The sequence below is a fragment of the Rana temporaria genome, chromosome 1, assembly GCF_905171775.1.
Source record: "Rana temporaria chromosome 1, aRanTem1.1, whole genome shotgun sequence".
Taxonomy (NCBI): domain Eukaryota; kingdom Metazoa; phylum Chordata; class Amphibia; order Anura; family Ranidae; genus Rana; species Rana temporaria.
In genome coordinates this window covers 183,347,477-183,364,137 of record NC_053489.1, presented here as the reverse complement: position 1 = coordinate 183,364,137, position 16,661 = coordinate 183,347,477, and the positions used below count along the sequence as shown (strand labels likewise).

General features: G+C 44.0%; 1 protein-coding gene across 2 annotated transcripts in view; it reads left to right on the top strand.

Moving 5' to 3' along the window:
- Positions 1–9,135: 9,135 nt before the first annotated feature.
- OGFOD2 (2-oxoglutarate and iron dependent oxygenase domain containing 2) overlaps positions 9,136–16,661 on the top strand; it is a 50,929-nt gene continuing 43,403 nt past the window's right edge. The window contains exons 1-2 of one of the 2 annotated variants that reach the window (XM_040347317.1): positions 9,136–9,372; positions 15,773–15,829. In XM_040347317.1, coding sequence (XP_040203251.1) covers positions 9,244–9,372; positions 15,773–15,829 — 186 coding nt within the window. In that variant the 5' untranslated portion in view covers positions 9,136–9,243. The remainder of the gene's footprint in view (positions 9,373–15,772; positions 15,830–16,661) is intronic. The other variant, XM_040347318.1, reaches the window with a different exon arrangement.

Genomic DNA, 16,661 nt, shown 5'->3' with positions numbered 1-16,661 from the left:
TTGTATATTAAGACATCGCTTGTATATCAAGTCAAAATGTATTTAAAAAATTAGCTTATCAAGTTATGCCGCATACACACGATCGGTTAAACCGATGAGAATGGTCTGATGGACCGTTTTCATCGGTCAAAACCCATCATGTGTTGGCGCCATCGGTTAGTTAACCATCGGTTAAAAAAAAGGCAACTCGTTTTAAAATTAATCGATGGATTCCTAACCGATAGGACAAAACCGATCGTTAGTAGGCACGACCATCAGTTAAAAATCCACGCATGCTCAGAATCAAGTCGACGCATGCTTGGAAGCATTGAACTTCATTTTTTTTCAGCACGTCGTTGCGTTTTACGTCACCGCGTTCTGACACGATCGTTTTTTTAACCGATGGTGTGTAGGCACGACTGACCATCAGTCAGCTTCATCGGTTAACCGATGAAAACAGTCCATCGGTCCGTTCTCATCGGATGGACTGATCGTGTGTACGCGGCATTACTCTCTAACCAAGGTTTTGCTGTATATCTGCACTGTCTCCTGTTGCTGTCTCCTTCTCTGTTCTTCTGTTATCAGCATGATATCTTCTGACTCTCTGTGATAAAACCATGCTGAAATTTGTGTCAGGGTGGGTGCTATAAAAAGATTAGCAGACAGCTGGTCAATTCACAGCACAGCTATGCAAGACTCTCCTATGAGGAGAGGGGGGGGGGGGGTGTCTTTCCTCCAATCAGCTGTCTCACAGTGTATGGAAAGACTCCCCTCCTCCTGCTGGTACAGGAAGAGAAAATTATAACAGGACGTGCACTTTCTAAACAGTATATAAAGCTGAAGACAGCAGATATACATGTAAAGCTTATGTAAGGAGATTTGTTTAATCTCTGTGTATCATCTGAGGCTGTTCACATCACTGGGTATGTGAGGGTTTACATCCACTTTAACACAACATACTTTATTACATGTGCAATAACACCTTCTGTTATTTATACATCAATGGGCACATACTGAAAGTGCTGAAAAATACACATTATTTTCATACAAATAATTTTGCAGTTTAAAAGGTTATTAACCACTTAAGGACCCCTTCACACCGATATACGTCGGCAGAATGGCATGGCTGGGCACAATCACGTACCTGTACGTGTCTCTTTAAGCCCAGCCGTGGGGTCGCGAGCGTGCCGCCGGCGGCACGCTCGCGACCCGGTCTTAAGCTCTGTGACCACGCCCGCGGGACTCGAGTCATCGGAGCTGAAGAACGGGGAGAGGTGTGTGTAAACACACCTTCCCTGTTCTTCACTGTGGCAGTGTCATTGATCGTCTGTTCCCTGATATAGGGAAAGACGATCATTGACGTCACACGTACAGCCCCGCCCCCCTACAGTTAGAAAGACCTATGAGGTCACACTTAACCCCTACAGTGCCCCCTAGTGGTTAACTCCTAAACTGCAATTGTCATCTTCACAGTAATCAGTGCATTTTTATAGCACTTTTTGCTGTGAAAATGACAATGGTCCCAAAAAATTGGTCAAAATTGTCCGATGTGTCCGCCATAATGTCGCACTCACAAAAAAATTAAATCGCTGATCGCCGCCATTAGTAGTGTAGTAAAGAAATATATATTAACAAAAATGCAATAAAACTATCCCCTATTTTGTAAACGCTATAAATTTTGCGCAAACCAATCGATAAACGCTTATTGTGATTTTTTTTATCAAAAATATGTAGAATACGTATCGGCCTAAACTGAGGAAAAAAAATGTATTTTTATATCTTTTTGGGGGATATTTATTATAGCAAAAAGTAAAAAATATTGAATTTTTTTCAAAATTGTCGCTCTATTTTTGTTTATAGCGCAAAAAATAAAAACCGCAGAGGTGATCAAATACCACCAAAAGAAAGCTCTATTTGTGTGAAAAAAATTTGTTTGGGAGCCACATCGCTTGACCGCGCAATTTTCTTGTCAGTTAAAGCAACGCAGTGCCGAATCGCAAAAAGGGGCAAGGTCCTTAACCTGCATATTAGTCCGGGTCTTAAGTGGTTAAAAACTACTTTGCCATTTCAATTGGCAGAAGTTGTAATTTTTGTACAAAAAAAATAACTAAAAATAATAAAAAAAAACAATTCAAAAGTTGATTCCATGCAATTGCAGAGGCCAAGAGTTATTCATACCATGGAATGCTACTCCTAGGACTTCCCACGGATAATCCACTTTCACGGGTTTGAGTTTTTTACAGGGGTACTTGTGATATTCAGCGTTCTGACAAGTTTCACATACTTTGATCTGCACCAGAAAACACAGAAATGCAAAAAAAATTAAGCACTGTACTCCAATTCTTGGTTTAAAAAGGGTAGACTTCAGAAAACCATGTTTTGTACTTCTAACGATTCACCTGCTAAACTATTCTACTTTCCAAACTGGCATTCATCCTATGCATCTGGCTGCCCTGGTTACTAAAAGTATTGTTGTTGGCATTCTCATTTTCTGAATGAACTGTCCACCTTCACCTAACTTTTTTGCATGGGATGTAAAAAACGTACAGGCATGTGAATTTCTTCAGAATTAAATCCTCCATAGAGGAGAGAAAATACTGTAGATTGTCTTTATAAATGTAGTTATTAAAGTGAACCTGTATTTTGTCAAAGCAGAGCAAAGCAACATATAAGTACTTGTGGGTATGGGGGGCATGTCACCCACTGCTCTTCCTGCTACCTGACAGAACTGGTGCTTGGTGACTCACACAATTCTATCACACAGGGGCATGCACAGAGTCCTCCAGTCCTAGGTACAGTAGGCTTCAAGTTGTGTCTTGGGCGGCGTACACACGGTCGAACATGTCCGCTGAAACTGGTCTGCGGACCAGTTTCCGCGGACATGTCCGACCGTGTGTACGGCCTAGCAGACAGGTTTCCAGCGGACAAAAGTTTCTTAGCAAGCTAAGAAACTTGTCCGCTGGAAACATGTCCGTCGGACATGTCCGATGGTTAGTACACCTAATCGGACATGTCCGCTGGTTATGACGTGTAACCAGCGTCCCGAAATCCCGCGCATGCGTCGAATTGATTCGACGCATGCGTGGAAGCATTGCACTTCCGTGTTTGAGAACGTCGGTGTCTTCTACGTCACCGCGTTCTCTGTCCGCGGGGATTTTAGTTTGATGGTGTGTACACACATCAGACCAAAAGCTCCCAGGAGACATGTCCGATGAAAACGGTCCGCGGACCGTTTTCATCGGACATGTCTCCTCGTGTGTACGGGGCCCTAGAGTTACATAGGAAAGGAACTCCTTGATCAGAGCAAACAAAAAGGAGCAGAAGGGGTGTGGAATGAAGGTAAGTATATGTACTCATTACAAATCATGTGATTGTTGTCAGCTTTTTAAAGTGGAGCCAAACCCTTCTATCGTTACAGCCAAGGAAGCTGCCATGTTTGTTTCTGTTTGACCTGCAGTTGCCATGGTACTGCACATGTGATGTTGATGTGTCATTTGATAACTTGACAGTTTGTTTGAGAGCACAAGAAACTGACAGTTATTATTCATTGCATGTCTCGAGTGTAACAGCATAGGGAAACCGTTAAATCGGTGTGTTTAGTTCCACTTTAACTGATCACATACGACTTACCCAATCTATTACATCCTTTACTACACCAAGCCAGTAATATCTGCTTTGAATCCTGTTCACAGTTTTCTTCTGGCCTAAATGATGCCCAGACTCTGTTAGATGGTTCTCTAGGAAGATAGTATGTCTTTTTTCTGGATCCACAACTACTTCTCTCTTTTCTTCATTTTTTGGGCCAACATAGTACAAGCAGCCACCTGAACCAAAAAAAAAAAAGAGCAGTTTAGCCAATCCCAGGAACTGCTGAATAGTCATGAATACTTTTGCAGGTGAAACTGAAAACATACAGTGCCTTTAAAAAGTATTCATACCCCTTGAAATGTTCCACATTTTGTCATTTTACAACCAAAAACTTAAATGTTTTTTATTGGAATTTTATCTGATAGATCAACACAAAGTGGCACATAATTGTAAAATAAAAGGAAAATTATATATAATTTTCAAAAATGTTTACAAATAAATATCTGAAAAGTGTGGCGTGCATTTATATTCAGTCCCCTTTACTCTGATACCCCTAACTAAAATCTAGTTGAACCAATTGCCTTCAGAAGTCAGCTAACTAGTAAGTAGAGTCCGCCTCTGTGTAATTTAATCTTGGTATAAATACAGCTGTTCTGTGAAGCCCTCAGAGGTTTGTTAGAGAACCTTAGTGAACAAACAGCATCGTGAAGGCCAAGGAATACACCAGACAGGTCAGGGATAAAGTTGTGGAGAAGTTTAAAGCAGGGTTAGGGTATAAAAAAATCTCCCAAGCTTTGAACATCTCATGGAGCACTGATCAATCCATCATCCAAAAATGGAAAGAGTATGGCATATCTGGAAACCTACCAAGACATGGCTGACAGGCTGTCCACCTAAACGGACAGGCCGGGAAAGGAGAACATTAGAGAAGCAGCCAAGAGGTCCATGGTAACTCTGGAGGAGCTGCAGAGATCCACAGCTCAGGTAGGAGAATCTGTCCACAGGACAACTATTAGTCGTGCACGCCACAAATCTGGCCTTTATGGAAGAGTGGCAAGAAGAAAGCCATTAATGAAAGAAAACCATATAAAGTTCTGTTTGCAGTTTGCAAGAAGCCATGTGGGGGACACAGAAAACATGTGGGAGGAAGGTGCTCTGGTCAGATGAGACCAAAATTTAAAACACTGCACATCACCCTAAACACGCCATCCCCATCGTGAAACATGGTGGTGGCAGCATCATGTTGTGGAGATGCTTTTCTTCAGCAGGGACAGGGAAGCTGGTCAGAGTTGATGGAAAGATAGATGGAGACAAATACTGGCCAATCTTAGAAGAAAACTTGTCAGAGTCTGCAAAAGACTTGAGACTCACCTTCCAGCAGGACAACGACCCTAAACATACAACCAGAGCTACAATGGAATGGTTTAGATCAAAGCATATTCATGTGTTAGAATTGCCCAGTCACAGTCCAGACCTAAATCACATTGAGAATCTGTGGCAAGAATTGAAAATTGTTTTTTACAGACATTCTCTATCCAATCTGACAGAGCTTGTGCAAAGAAGAATGGGCAAAACAGGCACTCTCTAGATGCGCAAAGCTGGTAGAGACATCCCCAAAAAGACTTGCAGCTGTAATTGCAGTGAAAGGTGGTTTTGCAAAGTATTGGGGGGCTGAATACAAATGCATGCCACACTTTTCATTTATTTGTAAAAAAATAAAAAACATTTATCATTTTCCTTCCACTTCACTATTATGTGCCACTTTGTGTTGGTCTATCACACAAAATCCCCAAAAAATACATTTATGTTTTTGGTTGTAACATGACAAAATGTGAACATGTTTAAGGGGTATGAATACTTTTTCAAGGCACTGTATATGTATTTCCTATGATAGGAATTTACCCGTTTTCCAGCAGTTCCACTTTATAATAACATTTACAAATATGCTCAAACCTATATGAGAGATAGTATGTCAAATTGGGGGGAATTGTGGGGCATGGGAAGGGGGACGATTTTGGCGATTTTTCTTCAAACATAGTACATGTCATTTTCCATACAGTATTGACTTACACATGCCATTTACCATTCATATTACATTCTGAGAGATACTGTACATCAATTGACTGTCTATCACAGCCACCATTCATCTGTGAAATTTGTGGAATATCACACCTGCCAACTTTTTGAGAGAGAAATAGTGCATTTTATATACAACTATATAGATCCGATCAAAATGAGGGACAAATGAGGATGACAGAGGGACTTTGAATATGTGATAATGATTTTATATTAATATTATAAATTAAAAAAATCTACGATTTTAGAAAAATGACTGGATATTGCTTATATTGCATCATGTATGGCGCCCTTTTTTAAAGGGCGCCATACATGATGGCGCCCTTTAAAAAACTCTGGGGCAGATCCACATAGATATGCACCCGCGCAGCGTATCAGAGATACGCTACGCCGCCGTACCTTACCTGGCGTTCTTTCAAATCCTCAAAGATTTTGTGCCGTAAGTTACGGCGGCATAGTGTATTTCTGGCGGCGGAATTCAAATCGGCGATTAGGGGGCGTGTTCCATTTAAATGAAGCGCGTCCCCGCGCCGAATGAACTGCGCATGCTCCGTTTCAAAATTTCCCGCCGTGCATTGCGCAAAATGACGTCGCAAGGACGTCATTTTTTAAACTTAGAAGTGACTTACGTCCATCCCGATTCACGGACGACTTACGCAAAAAAAAGAAAAAATTCAAATTTCGACGCGGGAACGACGGCCATACTTAACATGGCAAATCTAACTATACGCCGCAAAAAAGCAGCTTTAACTATACGCTGGAAAAAGCCGACTAGAGACGACGTAAGAAAATGCGACGGCCGCGCGTACGTTCGTGAATCGTCGGAAATAGCTAATTAGCATACCCGACACGGAAAAAGATGCAAACTCCACAGAGCGGACGCCGAAGTATTGCATCTACGATCCGAAGGCGTACGAAGCCGTACGCCTGTCGGATCAAACCCAGATGCCGTCGTATCTTGGTTTGAGGATTCAAACTAAAGATACGACGCAGGAAATTTGAAAGTACGCCGGCGTATCAGTAGATACGCTAGCGTACTCTCACTGTGGATCTGGCCCTCTGAATGCAGTAACTATGCCATTTGTATTGTGCAAATAGAATATAGTAACTTTTTCGGGTATAATAAATCAATAACACAGGAATGTGCTCTAGCCATACCTAGTCTTGTCCACTGTAACTTCCCCAGCACACTCACCCTTCAGTCAGCACAAAGCATCTGAATAAAGTGTGTCCACATTTCAGGTTAAAAAACAGAAGTTTTTATTGCATGCGTGTGCTGATCTTCCTAATGAGAAAACAGAGCAATAAAAACCCGGCAGAGGTTGTAAATCTTCAAATCTGAAAAATTCTGTCTGGAGTTAGAGAAGAAGTATCACCCAGTGTTGCCAACCATCAGTATTTTTACTGGCAACCAGTAAAAAACATTCACTTTTCACCTGCTAGTAAATGCCAGTGACAGGAAAAGGCTGCCCGTAAAAAAAATACAGCTGTGATGCCAAGACCACCCAAGCGTCTGCTACAGTGTGTTTGGGCAGCGCCAGCAGAGGCAGGTCTGGCGGAGACGGTGCCTGAGCGTGTTGTGTGACGCCATGTTGCAAGGGAAACTGAGCGGAGCGGCCGGAAACTCATGTGCAGGTCTGCAGGATGGGAGCAAGGGTGCCTGCCCATTCTAATGTATTTTGCTATATCGAAAATAAAATAAGAAATATGTTGTTGTGCCCTATAATTTACATTAAATCACATTGTTGATTGCATATCATACTTGTATGTAGAATAAATACTGAAATTTGCACTTAAAATCGTTTTTTGTTTTTTTACTTTTGTAAATGCCAGTAAAAACTGGGCTGTGCCAGTAAATTTCAATCTGGTAGGTTGGCAACATTGGTATCACCAGAGTTTATAAATCCTTGTGGAATTCCTTGGGGGACCAAGTGCATGGAGACAGGGTGACAACTAGGGATGTCCTAGTGATACTGCCAGGAAGCTGGAACTGTACTGGGCCCCGCAGCTACACACATAAAAGGAGCGTGTATACGTCTGGCTGTGGAAAATGTCCCAGCTGCTTATGATTGGCTTTGTATAGTGACAGCTTTCTTGATGCAGGCACTGCATCGCTACATGCTATTGTAATACACTGCTATTACAATATTGTGTAATGATGCAGTGCCGGCATCAACACGATACTGTAAGGCCCTTTTCACACTGGCGGAGTCCGCCTGCTTAGCGGGGGATCCCTCTGCTGATCCTCGCAGAACAGGAAGATGACAGGCCCGTGCATCAGCAGACGCAGTCCGCTGTTCTCTATGGGCTGTCGACTGTCATTCGATCCGATCTGCCAGATGCATGGGGAACGCTCCCCATCTGTCTATTTTTAGTGGATAGGATCGGATGTCAGTTGACATCTGCCGCTTCATAGAGTGCAATGGATGGTCCGATCGAGTTCGAGACCTGTTTGGGTCGCCCATGTGAAAGGGGTATAAGTCGTTAGGTTTGGGTATGCCAAACTTTGTCTGCCAGCAGTCACATGTTATCACAGTGCAGATTCATTACACTGTTTATTATTTCCCGGTAGGAAAACTCTGGTGGGTTTGGACTAGGATTCAAACACATCTGAGCTCATCCCTGGTAAGGATGAGCTCAGGCGTGTTCGCAAGTCCACGTGCCCGCCAGGAAGCTGACACTCCGCAGCGCTAATCACAGGTAGTGAGACATTTGCCAATCTGTGCAGCCGCAGATTGTGAATTGTCTCACTGCCTGTGATTAGCACCACAAAATGACAGTTTCCTTGCGGGCGCGGGCATGTGGACTTGCGAACACGCCTGAGCTCATCCTTAATCCCTAGTGACAACGCAGTTGTCACCCTATAAAGTTGGCACCCTATAACAGGAAGCGCCTGAACAAGGACCTCATGAAAGTTATTCCTTTAATGAAAGCTGCAGATTTCAACCTTTATAAATGAAATGAACATGTTAAAGCGTCTACGTGCGGTTAGTGATCGGCAGTACATCTACTCTGGGTGGCATTGCCCCCAGACATAGAAATAATATCATCTGACCTTCTAGGATAAACTTGCGGGCATATCTTTTCAGGTTTTTCTTCTTGATGGAGCAGAAGGAAGATGGAAATGAGCCTTCAGCCAGTAGTCTGTAAATATCTTCCAGCTTATTGGGACTGGACTCCACCACCTCCTCTGCCACCTGAAGGGGCTCCATGGTCAGCCTGGTTCAGCTGTGACATGAGAACCTGGAGATGGGCAGCTGACTGCTAGAACACCCCCTTGTCTTCCATGCTGCCAGCTCCAGGAACTCAATAACTAGGATAGAAACTACATGAGCCTGCCCTAATCCACAGAGTGGGCACAGTTTCCTGCGGACTTCATTAACTGTGACACAAGCTAAAGGTCCGTGTCACACTTCCTAACTTCAATACAGCGCACACAGCACTACAGTACAGCACTGCACAGGACAGCTCGTGTATTTACAGACGATCCCTAAGTGTGGGGCGGGGCGCGTCTGTCACGTGGCCGGAAGTAGAGAGAGAGGTAGCTGTGTGTTTGTGTGGAGGAGAGTGATGGGCTCCGTCCAGTGACCGCTCTATACCATGGCACACGGCTCCGGCGGACTCTCCTATTCCTGTGCTTGCTTCTACACTGACAACATTTTCATACAGCAATACCAAATGCATGTCAGCTTCACAGATGAGGAGCAGTTCACCCAGGAATATCACAAGGTATTCTCCTCCTATTACCTACCACTGCTTTGCCACCCTGGAGAATAAAATGGTGCTAGTGACATTGGTTTACGTCACATGGTGTTCGTGCAATGGTTTATCAGGTGCAAAATGTCAGTAAAAAAGTACACTTACCTTCATTTTAGGGAACACAAATGCAATATATTACGTCGTTTTCTAGTAAAATATAAAAGGCGAGGTCACACCGATTAGATAGATACCCAACATGTCAACCCTTATAGTTACCTGAGCTGGGGAAATGGTGGCAACACTCAGTACCCTACATTTTCCATAGGCAAGCTTTAAAAGCGGGGGAGCAGGGGTCTCCAAACTTTCTAAACAAAGGGCCAGTTTACTGTCCTTCAGACTTTAGGAGGGCCGGACTGTGCCAGTGAGTAGAAAAGGTTCCAAAATAATGGGAGTAAAAATGCCCCATCATTGGCATTAGTAGGAGGAATAGTCCCCTATTGTTGGTATCAGGGGAAGAAATAATGTGCCATCATTGGTGTCAGTGCAAGGAATTGTGCCCCATCATTGATTTTGGTGCAAATAACAGTGCCCCATCATTGGTGTCAGTGCAAGGAATAGTGCCCCATCACTGGTGTTAGTGGTAGGAATAGTGCCCCATCATTGGTGTAAGTGGGAGGAATAGTGCACCACCATTGGTGTAAGTGGGAGGAATAGTGCGCCACCATTGGTGTCAGTGCAAGGAATAGTGCCCCATCACTGGTGTTAGTGGGAGGAATAGTGCCCCATCATTGGTGTAAGTGGGAGGAATAATGCCCCATCATTGGTGTCAGTGGGAGGAATAGTGCTCCATCATTGGCATTAGTGGGAGGAATAGTGCCACATCGCTGGTGTTAGTGGGAGGAGTAGTGCCCCATCATTGGTGTAAGTGGGAGGAATAATGCCCCATCGCTGGTGTTAGTGGGAGGAATAGAGCCCCATCATTGGTGTTAGTGGGAGGAATAGTGTCCCATCATTGGTGTCAGTGGGAGGAATAGTGCCCCATCATTGGTGTCAGTGGGAGGAATGGTGCCCCATCATTGGTGTCAGTGGGATGAATAGTGCCCCATCATTGGTGTCAGTGGGAGGAATAGTGTCCCATCATTGGTGTTAGTGGGAGGAATAGTGCCCCATCATTGGTGTCAGTGGGAGGAATAGTGCTCCATCATTGGCATTAGTGGGAAAAATAGTGCCCCATCGCTGGTGTTAGTGGGAGGAATAGTGCCCCATCATTGGTGTTAGTGGGAGGAATCGTGCCCCATCATTGGTGTCAGTGGGAGGAATAGTGCCCCATCATTGGTGTCAGTGGGAGGAATAGTGCCCCATCATTGGTGTCAGTGGGAGGAATAGTGCTTCATCATTGGTGTCAGTGCAAGGATAGTGCCCCATCATTGGCATTAGTGGGAGGAATAGTGCCTCATCATCAGTGGGAGGAATAGTGCTCCATCATTGGTGTCAGTGCAAGGAATTGTGCCCCATCATTGGCATTAGTGTGAGGAATAGTGCCCCATCATCAGTGTCAGTGTGAGGAATAGTGCCCCATCACTGGTGTCAGAGCAAGGAGTAGTGCCCCATCATTGGCATTAGTGGGAGGAATAGCACCCCATCATCGGTGTAAGTGGGAAGAATAGTGACCCATTGTGTGTATCAATGTGAGAAATGGTGCCCCAAGGGCCAGATAAAGGCAAGCAAAGGGCCACAATTTGGAGACCCCTGGTTTTGAGTTACCCAACAATAATGGGCCTAGAATTACTGATCTCACTCACTGGTGTAGGCAGCAATTTCTAACGTGTATCACAAATGAAGTTTACATTTGAGTGGGGGGGGGGGGGGGTAGGTACATGAGTGCAACACATTTTTACCCTTTTTTTTCACTAAACCTTATTTTCTGTCTCACCTGCCATCCACTGAAGCTAATGGAACACAGATCACACTCCATTGGCTTTTCCCCAGCTGCAGCGGCCAGGTAAAGTGATAGGCGAAGCTGGAATGGATGTTATGCACTTTTCTTCCAGTCTGTCTCTAGATAATGGAGATCAGAATAGACATTCGCTGGTCTCCCTCCACTCTACCCAAGAGAACCCAGCCTGCTGGTGGCACCAGGTCCCAGCTAGGACAGCAAACCCCAGGAAAGCTGGCGGTGGGGCTACACTACCGGAGGAATGCTCCCACCTGATAACCGATTATTGACTTATCAGATTTGTGTAAAATCTGCTGCTGCTACCACCACTGACAAGTGACATATATCGGAGGGAGTGGAAGGGTTAAAGGGAACCTGTCATGTGAGAAACACGGAGGCTGCCATGGCTGAACTCATTTGTTATTCTGATCCTTTGACTTCAATTATTTCTGAGCCAGTGACCTAGATTATTGAGGGGAGTTTCTGGGACAAACTTTGGCTTTGTTTAGTCTTGTGGTTGGGGGGCGGCAATAGACAGCAGACCGGGGGTGTTTACATGCTGCAGCTGCCCTGCTTTATGCCCATGGCAAAGTTTACCCGACACAGTCAGGTAAATGAAGAAGTGACCCAAATGCTCCTCAACTGCAAGCGCATTTGTCTGCAAAAATGGGGTTAAAACAGGAGGTGAGGAGCCATCGCATCTCTTCCTCACCGCCTGTCTGTAGCTGAGTCTAGAGCACCATCTGAACATGGATCAGGCTTCAGAGGCAATCTACCCTTTGTCTCAACTGGAGTGCAGCCAGTCAGCTTTTACATTTTATTTTTCGTAGCTAGGTAGAAAATATGAAATATAGTTGCCAATTGGTTTGCTATGAGCAAGTTGCCAGTTAAGATAGAACCTGTCTCAGACACTTTTTTATTTCTTTGCCCCGATCACTAACTGCAAGTAGAGGCTAACATGTTCATTTCATTTCTAAAGGTTGAAATCTGAATGAAATTCATCTTGGGCCGCATCAGCATTATGATTGTCCTCAAAAGGGCCAGTTGTATCTGTAAGATTAGATGTCCAGCGCTTCCTCTCCCCTTACATTAGATGTCAAGAGCCACCCCACCATCAGAAGTTAAGTCTCCCCACTCTCCCTTACATCACAGTGCACTCCCTTTCCTTATGCTGATGCTGGAAAGTAGCTGTATGCATTGCTTGGAAGCAGAAAGTAGGGGTCTGGAGGAGGACCAGAGGAGGGCTGGAGCTCTCCTGCAGCTGCAGAAAAGGTGCAAGGGCCAGATGAAATGGCCTGAAGGGCCGGATTCGACCCACGGGCCTTTTGTTTGACACCTGGGCTCTAGGGTCTCTGCTTAAAAAAATAAATAAAAAAAAAATTATATATATATATATAGGGCCAGATTCTGAAAGGACTTACGACGGCGCAGCGCCATGTACGCCGTCGTAAGTCCTAATCCGACCCGTCGTATCTATGCGCCTGATTCTTAGAATCGGTTACGCATAGATATCCATTAGATCCGACAGGCGTAAGTCTCTTACGCCGTCGGATCTTAACTGCTTTTTTTTTTTACCGCTAGGTGGCGCTTCCGTCCAATTCCGCGTTGAGTATGCAAATTAGCTAGATACGAGAATTCCCGAACGTACGCGCGGCCGACGCAGTAAAGTTACAACGTTTTCCCGGCATATAGTTGCCCCTGCTATATGAGGCATAAGTGCGGCGTAACAATGTTAAGTATAGCCGTCGTTCCCGCGTCGAAATTTGAAAAAGTTATGTCGTTTGCGTAAGTCGTCCGTGAATGGGGCTGGACGTCATTTACGTTCACGCTGAAACCAATGCCGTCCTTGCGGCGTACTTTGGAGCAATGCACACTGGGAAATTCCACGGAATGCGCATGCGCCGTTCCGCAAAAACGTCAATCACGTCGGGTCACAGTAGTTTTACATAAAACACGCCCCCTGATCCAAATTTGAATTAGGCGGGCTTACGCCGGCCAATTTAAGCTATGCCGTCGCAACTTACGGAGTAAGTGCTTTGAGAATACAGCACTTGCCCGTCTAAGTTGCAGCGGTGTAACGTAAATCGCATACGTTACGCCGCTGGACGTGAATCTGGGCCATAATGTTTGTGGGTTTTATGTAATTTTTTCTAGCAAAAAATAATGATTTTAACTTTAAACCAACAAGTGTCAGAAAAGGGTTTAGTCTTTAAGTGGTTAAACTTCCCTCATTTACAGACCTAAGTTAATTTCTCTGATCTAAAGAACAAAACATTACAATGTTTATAGTTAGCTCAGCTGCTGAGGAATGTCCTGAAATTGGCAGACTGCCTATTTGTTTTTGTTTTTGTTTTTTTGACAGCTGTCGGCTTGAGCAGAGAACTCTGCATAGAATCAGGAAAATTCTTTGCTAAGATCGCAAAGGGGAAAGAATCTCAATCTCAATTCTTAACAATTAATCGTGCAGCTCTAGAATACGGCTGCAATCACCTTAATCCTAAACTGGCCATACAGTATGTATACTGACTGTTCAATCTCAAATAGATCTACCATCAGCTATGCAGTACAAGGATCTTTCTGATTTTATGTGAACCAAATAGATCACATAGAGATTGTACAATCAGATTTGTAAAGTGTGTGGCCAGCCTTAGGAAAAGTTTACTTTAAAGCCCAACTCCATGGGGGGGCATTTAAACTTCTACTACATGCAACTATGGCATGCAATAGTAGCCCAGAGTAGAAACTCTAAATGGTCTATGTCTTCAGTACACTGATTAAGGAGATGGCAACTTCCAAGGGGTTTACATCCCAAGGTTATGCCACGTTGCTTCAGTTATTTCTGAAGAAACACCTCCTAAGAGTGAGGACTAAGTGGGAGGTCCACATTGGTCCACTAGATGGGAAACGATGGGAGGAGGCTCTGCAGGCTGTCAACACTTGCTCCTTGAATGTAACCCAGAGATTTATGCAACTCTACATTCTTTTGAGGGTGTACTATACCCCCATAGAATACACACTAATACTCCAATGTGCACTAGGTGTAGGCGAGACCACGATGATCTGATCCATCTATTATGAAGGTGCCCAAAACTGCACTTATATTGGAGAGGGGTGGTGGGCACCCTAAACAGGGTATTTCAAGTGTCGCTTCCTTTGGATCCTAAACCTTGTTTGCTTATTAATCTATTAGACAAGTTTGAATGGGAAAATCATATTAGAAAGGCTATTACTAGGACCTTATTTCAAGCTCGTAAAATGATAATGCTACACTGGAAATCAGAGACTCCTCCTACGGGTAAAGAACGGGTGACTGCTGTGGGAAACACCATTCAGAATAGAAAAGCTTATTTACCAGCATAGGGGGTGTTCACACAAATATGGGAGGCCTTAGGATCCATGGTTGGATGTGCCTGGGCTTGCCCTGGCAGATCTGACCATGGATAGACTTCTAGGCCTTTATGTGGGCTGATTGTATAATTTGAACTCCATGTGGGGATGGTGTTAACAAGAACATGTATTTTCGCTATGTCAGTAGTCTTATGTTTGTGTTGCCTGCTTTCTAATGTATACATTTGGTGGGCACTGTGGGCACGAATTAGGGTTATTTTTGTTTTAAAGCGGAGTTCCACCCAAAAGTGGAACTTCCACTCATCTGATTCCTCCCCTCCTCCGGTGCCACAATTGGCACCTTTCAGGGGGGGAAAGGATACCTGTCTTTGAAAGGTATCCTTTCCTACTTCAAGGAGATTCAGCCGCGGCTATTGACGTCATGGCTGGGGCTCTTCCTCTTTCGGCCGCCGGGCCAGTAGGAGAGAGGAGCGGGCTTCGCGCATGCACATTAGGGTTCCCGGTGTGAAGCCGAAAAGGCTACACTGCCGAGTACCCTTAACCCCAATGGCGGCGGATGCGGTGCCAACATTGCTGGACTCCAGGACAGGTAAGTGTCCTATTATTAAAAACCAGCAGGTGCAGTATGTGGAGCTGCTAGTTTTTCCTTTTGTTTATTTTTTTTGGGCGGACCTCCGCTTTAATGTGCAGTTTATGTGGCTAGCCACCTGGGTCTTTTCAGCTGTATGTAACCAATAAAACAAAGACAAAGCCCAACTTTGGGAATTCGACAAAATCCACCCTTGCAGCCTTGTTAAGTCTCGGGGTACAGGAATTAGGAGAAATACCTTACTCCTTGCTTTAGCAGGGTCCCCCCAGCAGTGTGACTGATCCCCCAAAACCTCCCCTCTAATGCGCTCCCAGTCACAATCGCACATCTGCCTCCGCCACATACAATCCAGGGTTAATAGCAGAGGGGAGCCTGAGGAATGATAGAATTCTCTTCCGCATGGACTAATGGCTTGCTTTACAATTTACAGTTTTATACAATTGGTATGTAAAGTGAAAATCTATTTTTTCTGAAGAATGCTTTGTATAAAGGATGAGTCATGTTATTATGGCAAAGTGGGTTGGCAATTCCTATTAATACTCTACTGTGTCATACAGGCATTGCTGAGCAGAGGATGTCGTACGCCTGAGAAGCTTTCGCAAGTTCTGGAAACGGTATGGTGAAAAAAAAAATTATATATATATATATATATATATATATATATATTATATGCTGCATATAGCCTATATACTACATATGTATATACTGCATGTATTTATCCATCTGATCATCCCCCACAGCTACTACCCTTTGTTCCACTTGACCCTCCCTTCTAGATTGTAAGCTCTAACGAGCAGGGCCCTCTGATCCCTGCTGTATTGATTTGTATTGTGACTGTACTGTCTTCCCTGATGTAAAGCGCTGCGCAAACTGTTGGCGCTATATAAATCCTGTATAATAATAATAATAATAATAATATTTATTTGTATTTATTCCAGGTACTTGTATAGCGCCATCAATTTATGCAGCGCTTTACATATACATTGTACATTCACATCAGTCCCATGTACAGTATATACTATAGCTGTTATTAAAATATATGTAGTATTATGTTTTTAAAATTTGTAAAAAAAACTGGAGCTCTGGTAACAGCAGTCTCCATTGACATGAATAGATTTGTAACCTACCATACAGTATGAATGCAGATTAGAACGCCACAAACTGCATGGAATTGCGTCTCGTGTGAATAGGCCCTTGCTCTTTCAAAGGGGCGAACTATATCATTTCAGTTAAAGATGAATTCCAGGCATGGTACTTTTTTACATGGTTACAATAGAGAAGCTTGTATAAATGTAACTATGTATATATACCATACCTACAGTAGCTGATGACCCTGAAAGGTGGAAATAACTGTAGTAGACACCGCTACTCACTGATCTCCACTTGCTTCTGGGTCCCGTGCTGAGTGGCCTGCCAGATGGATTGTGAACACAGGAGGTTGGCAGC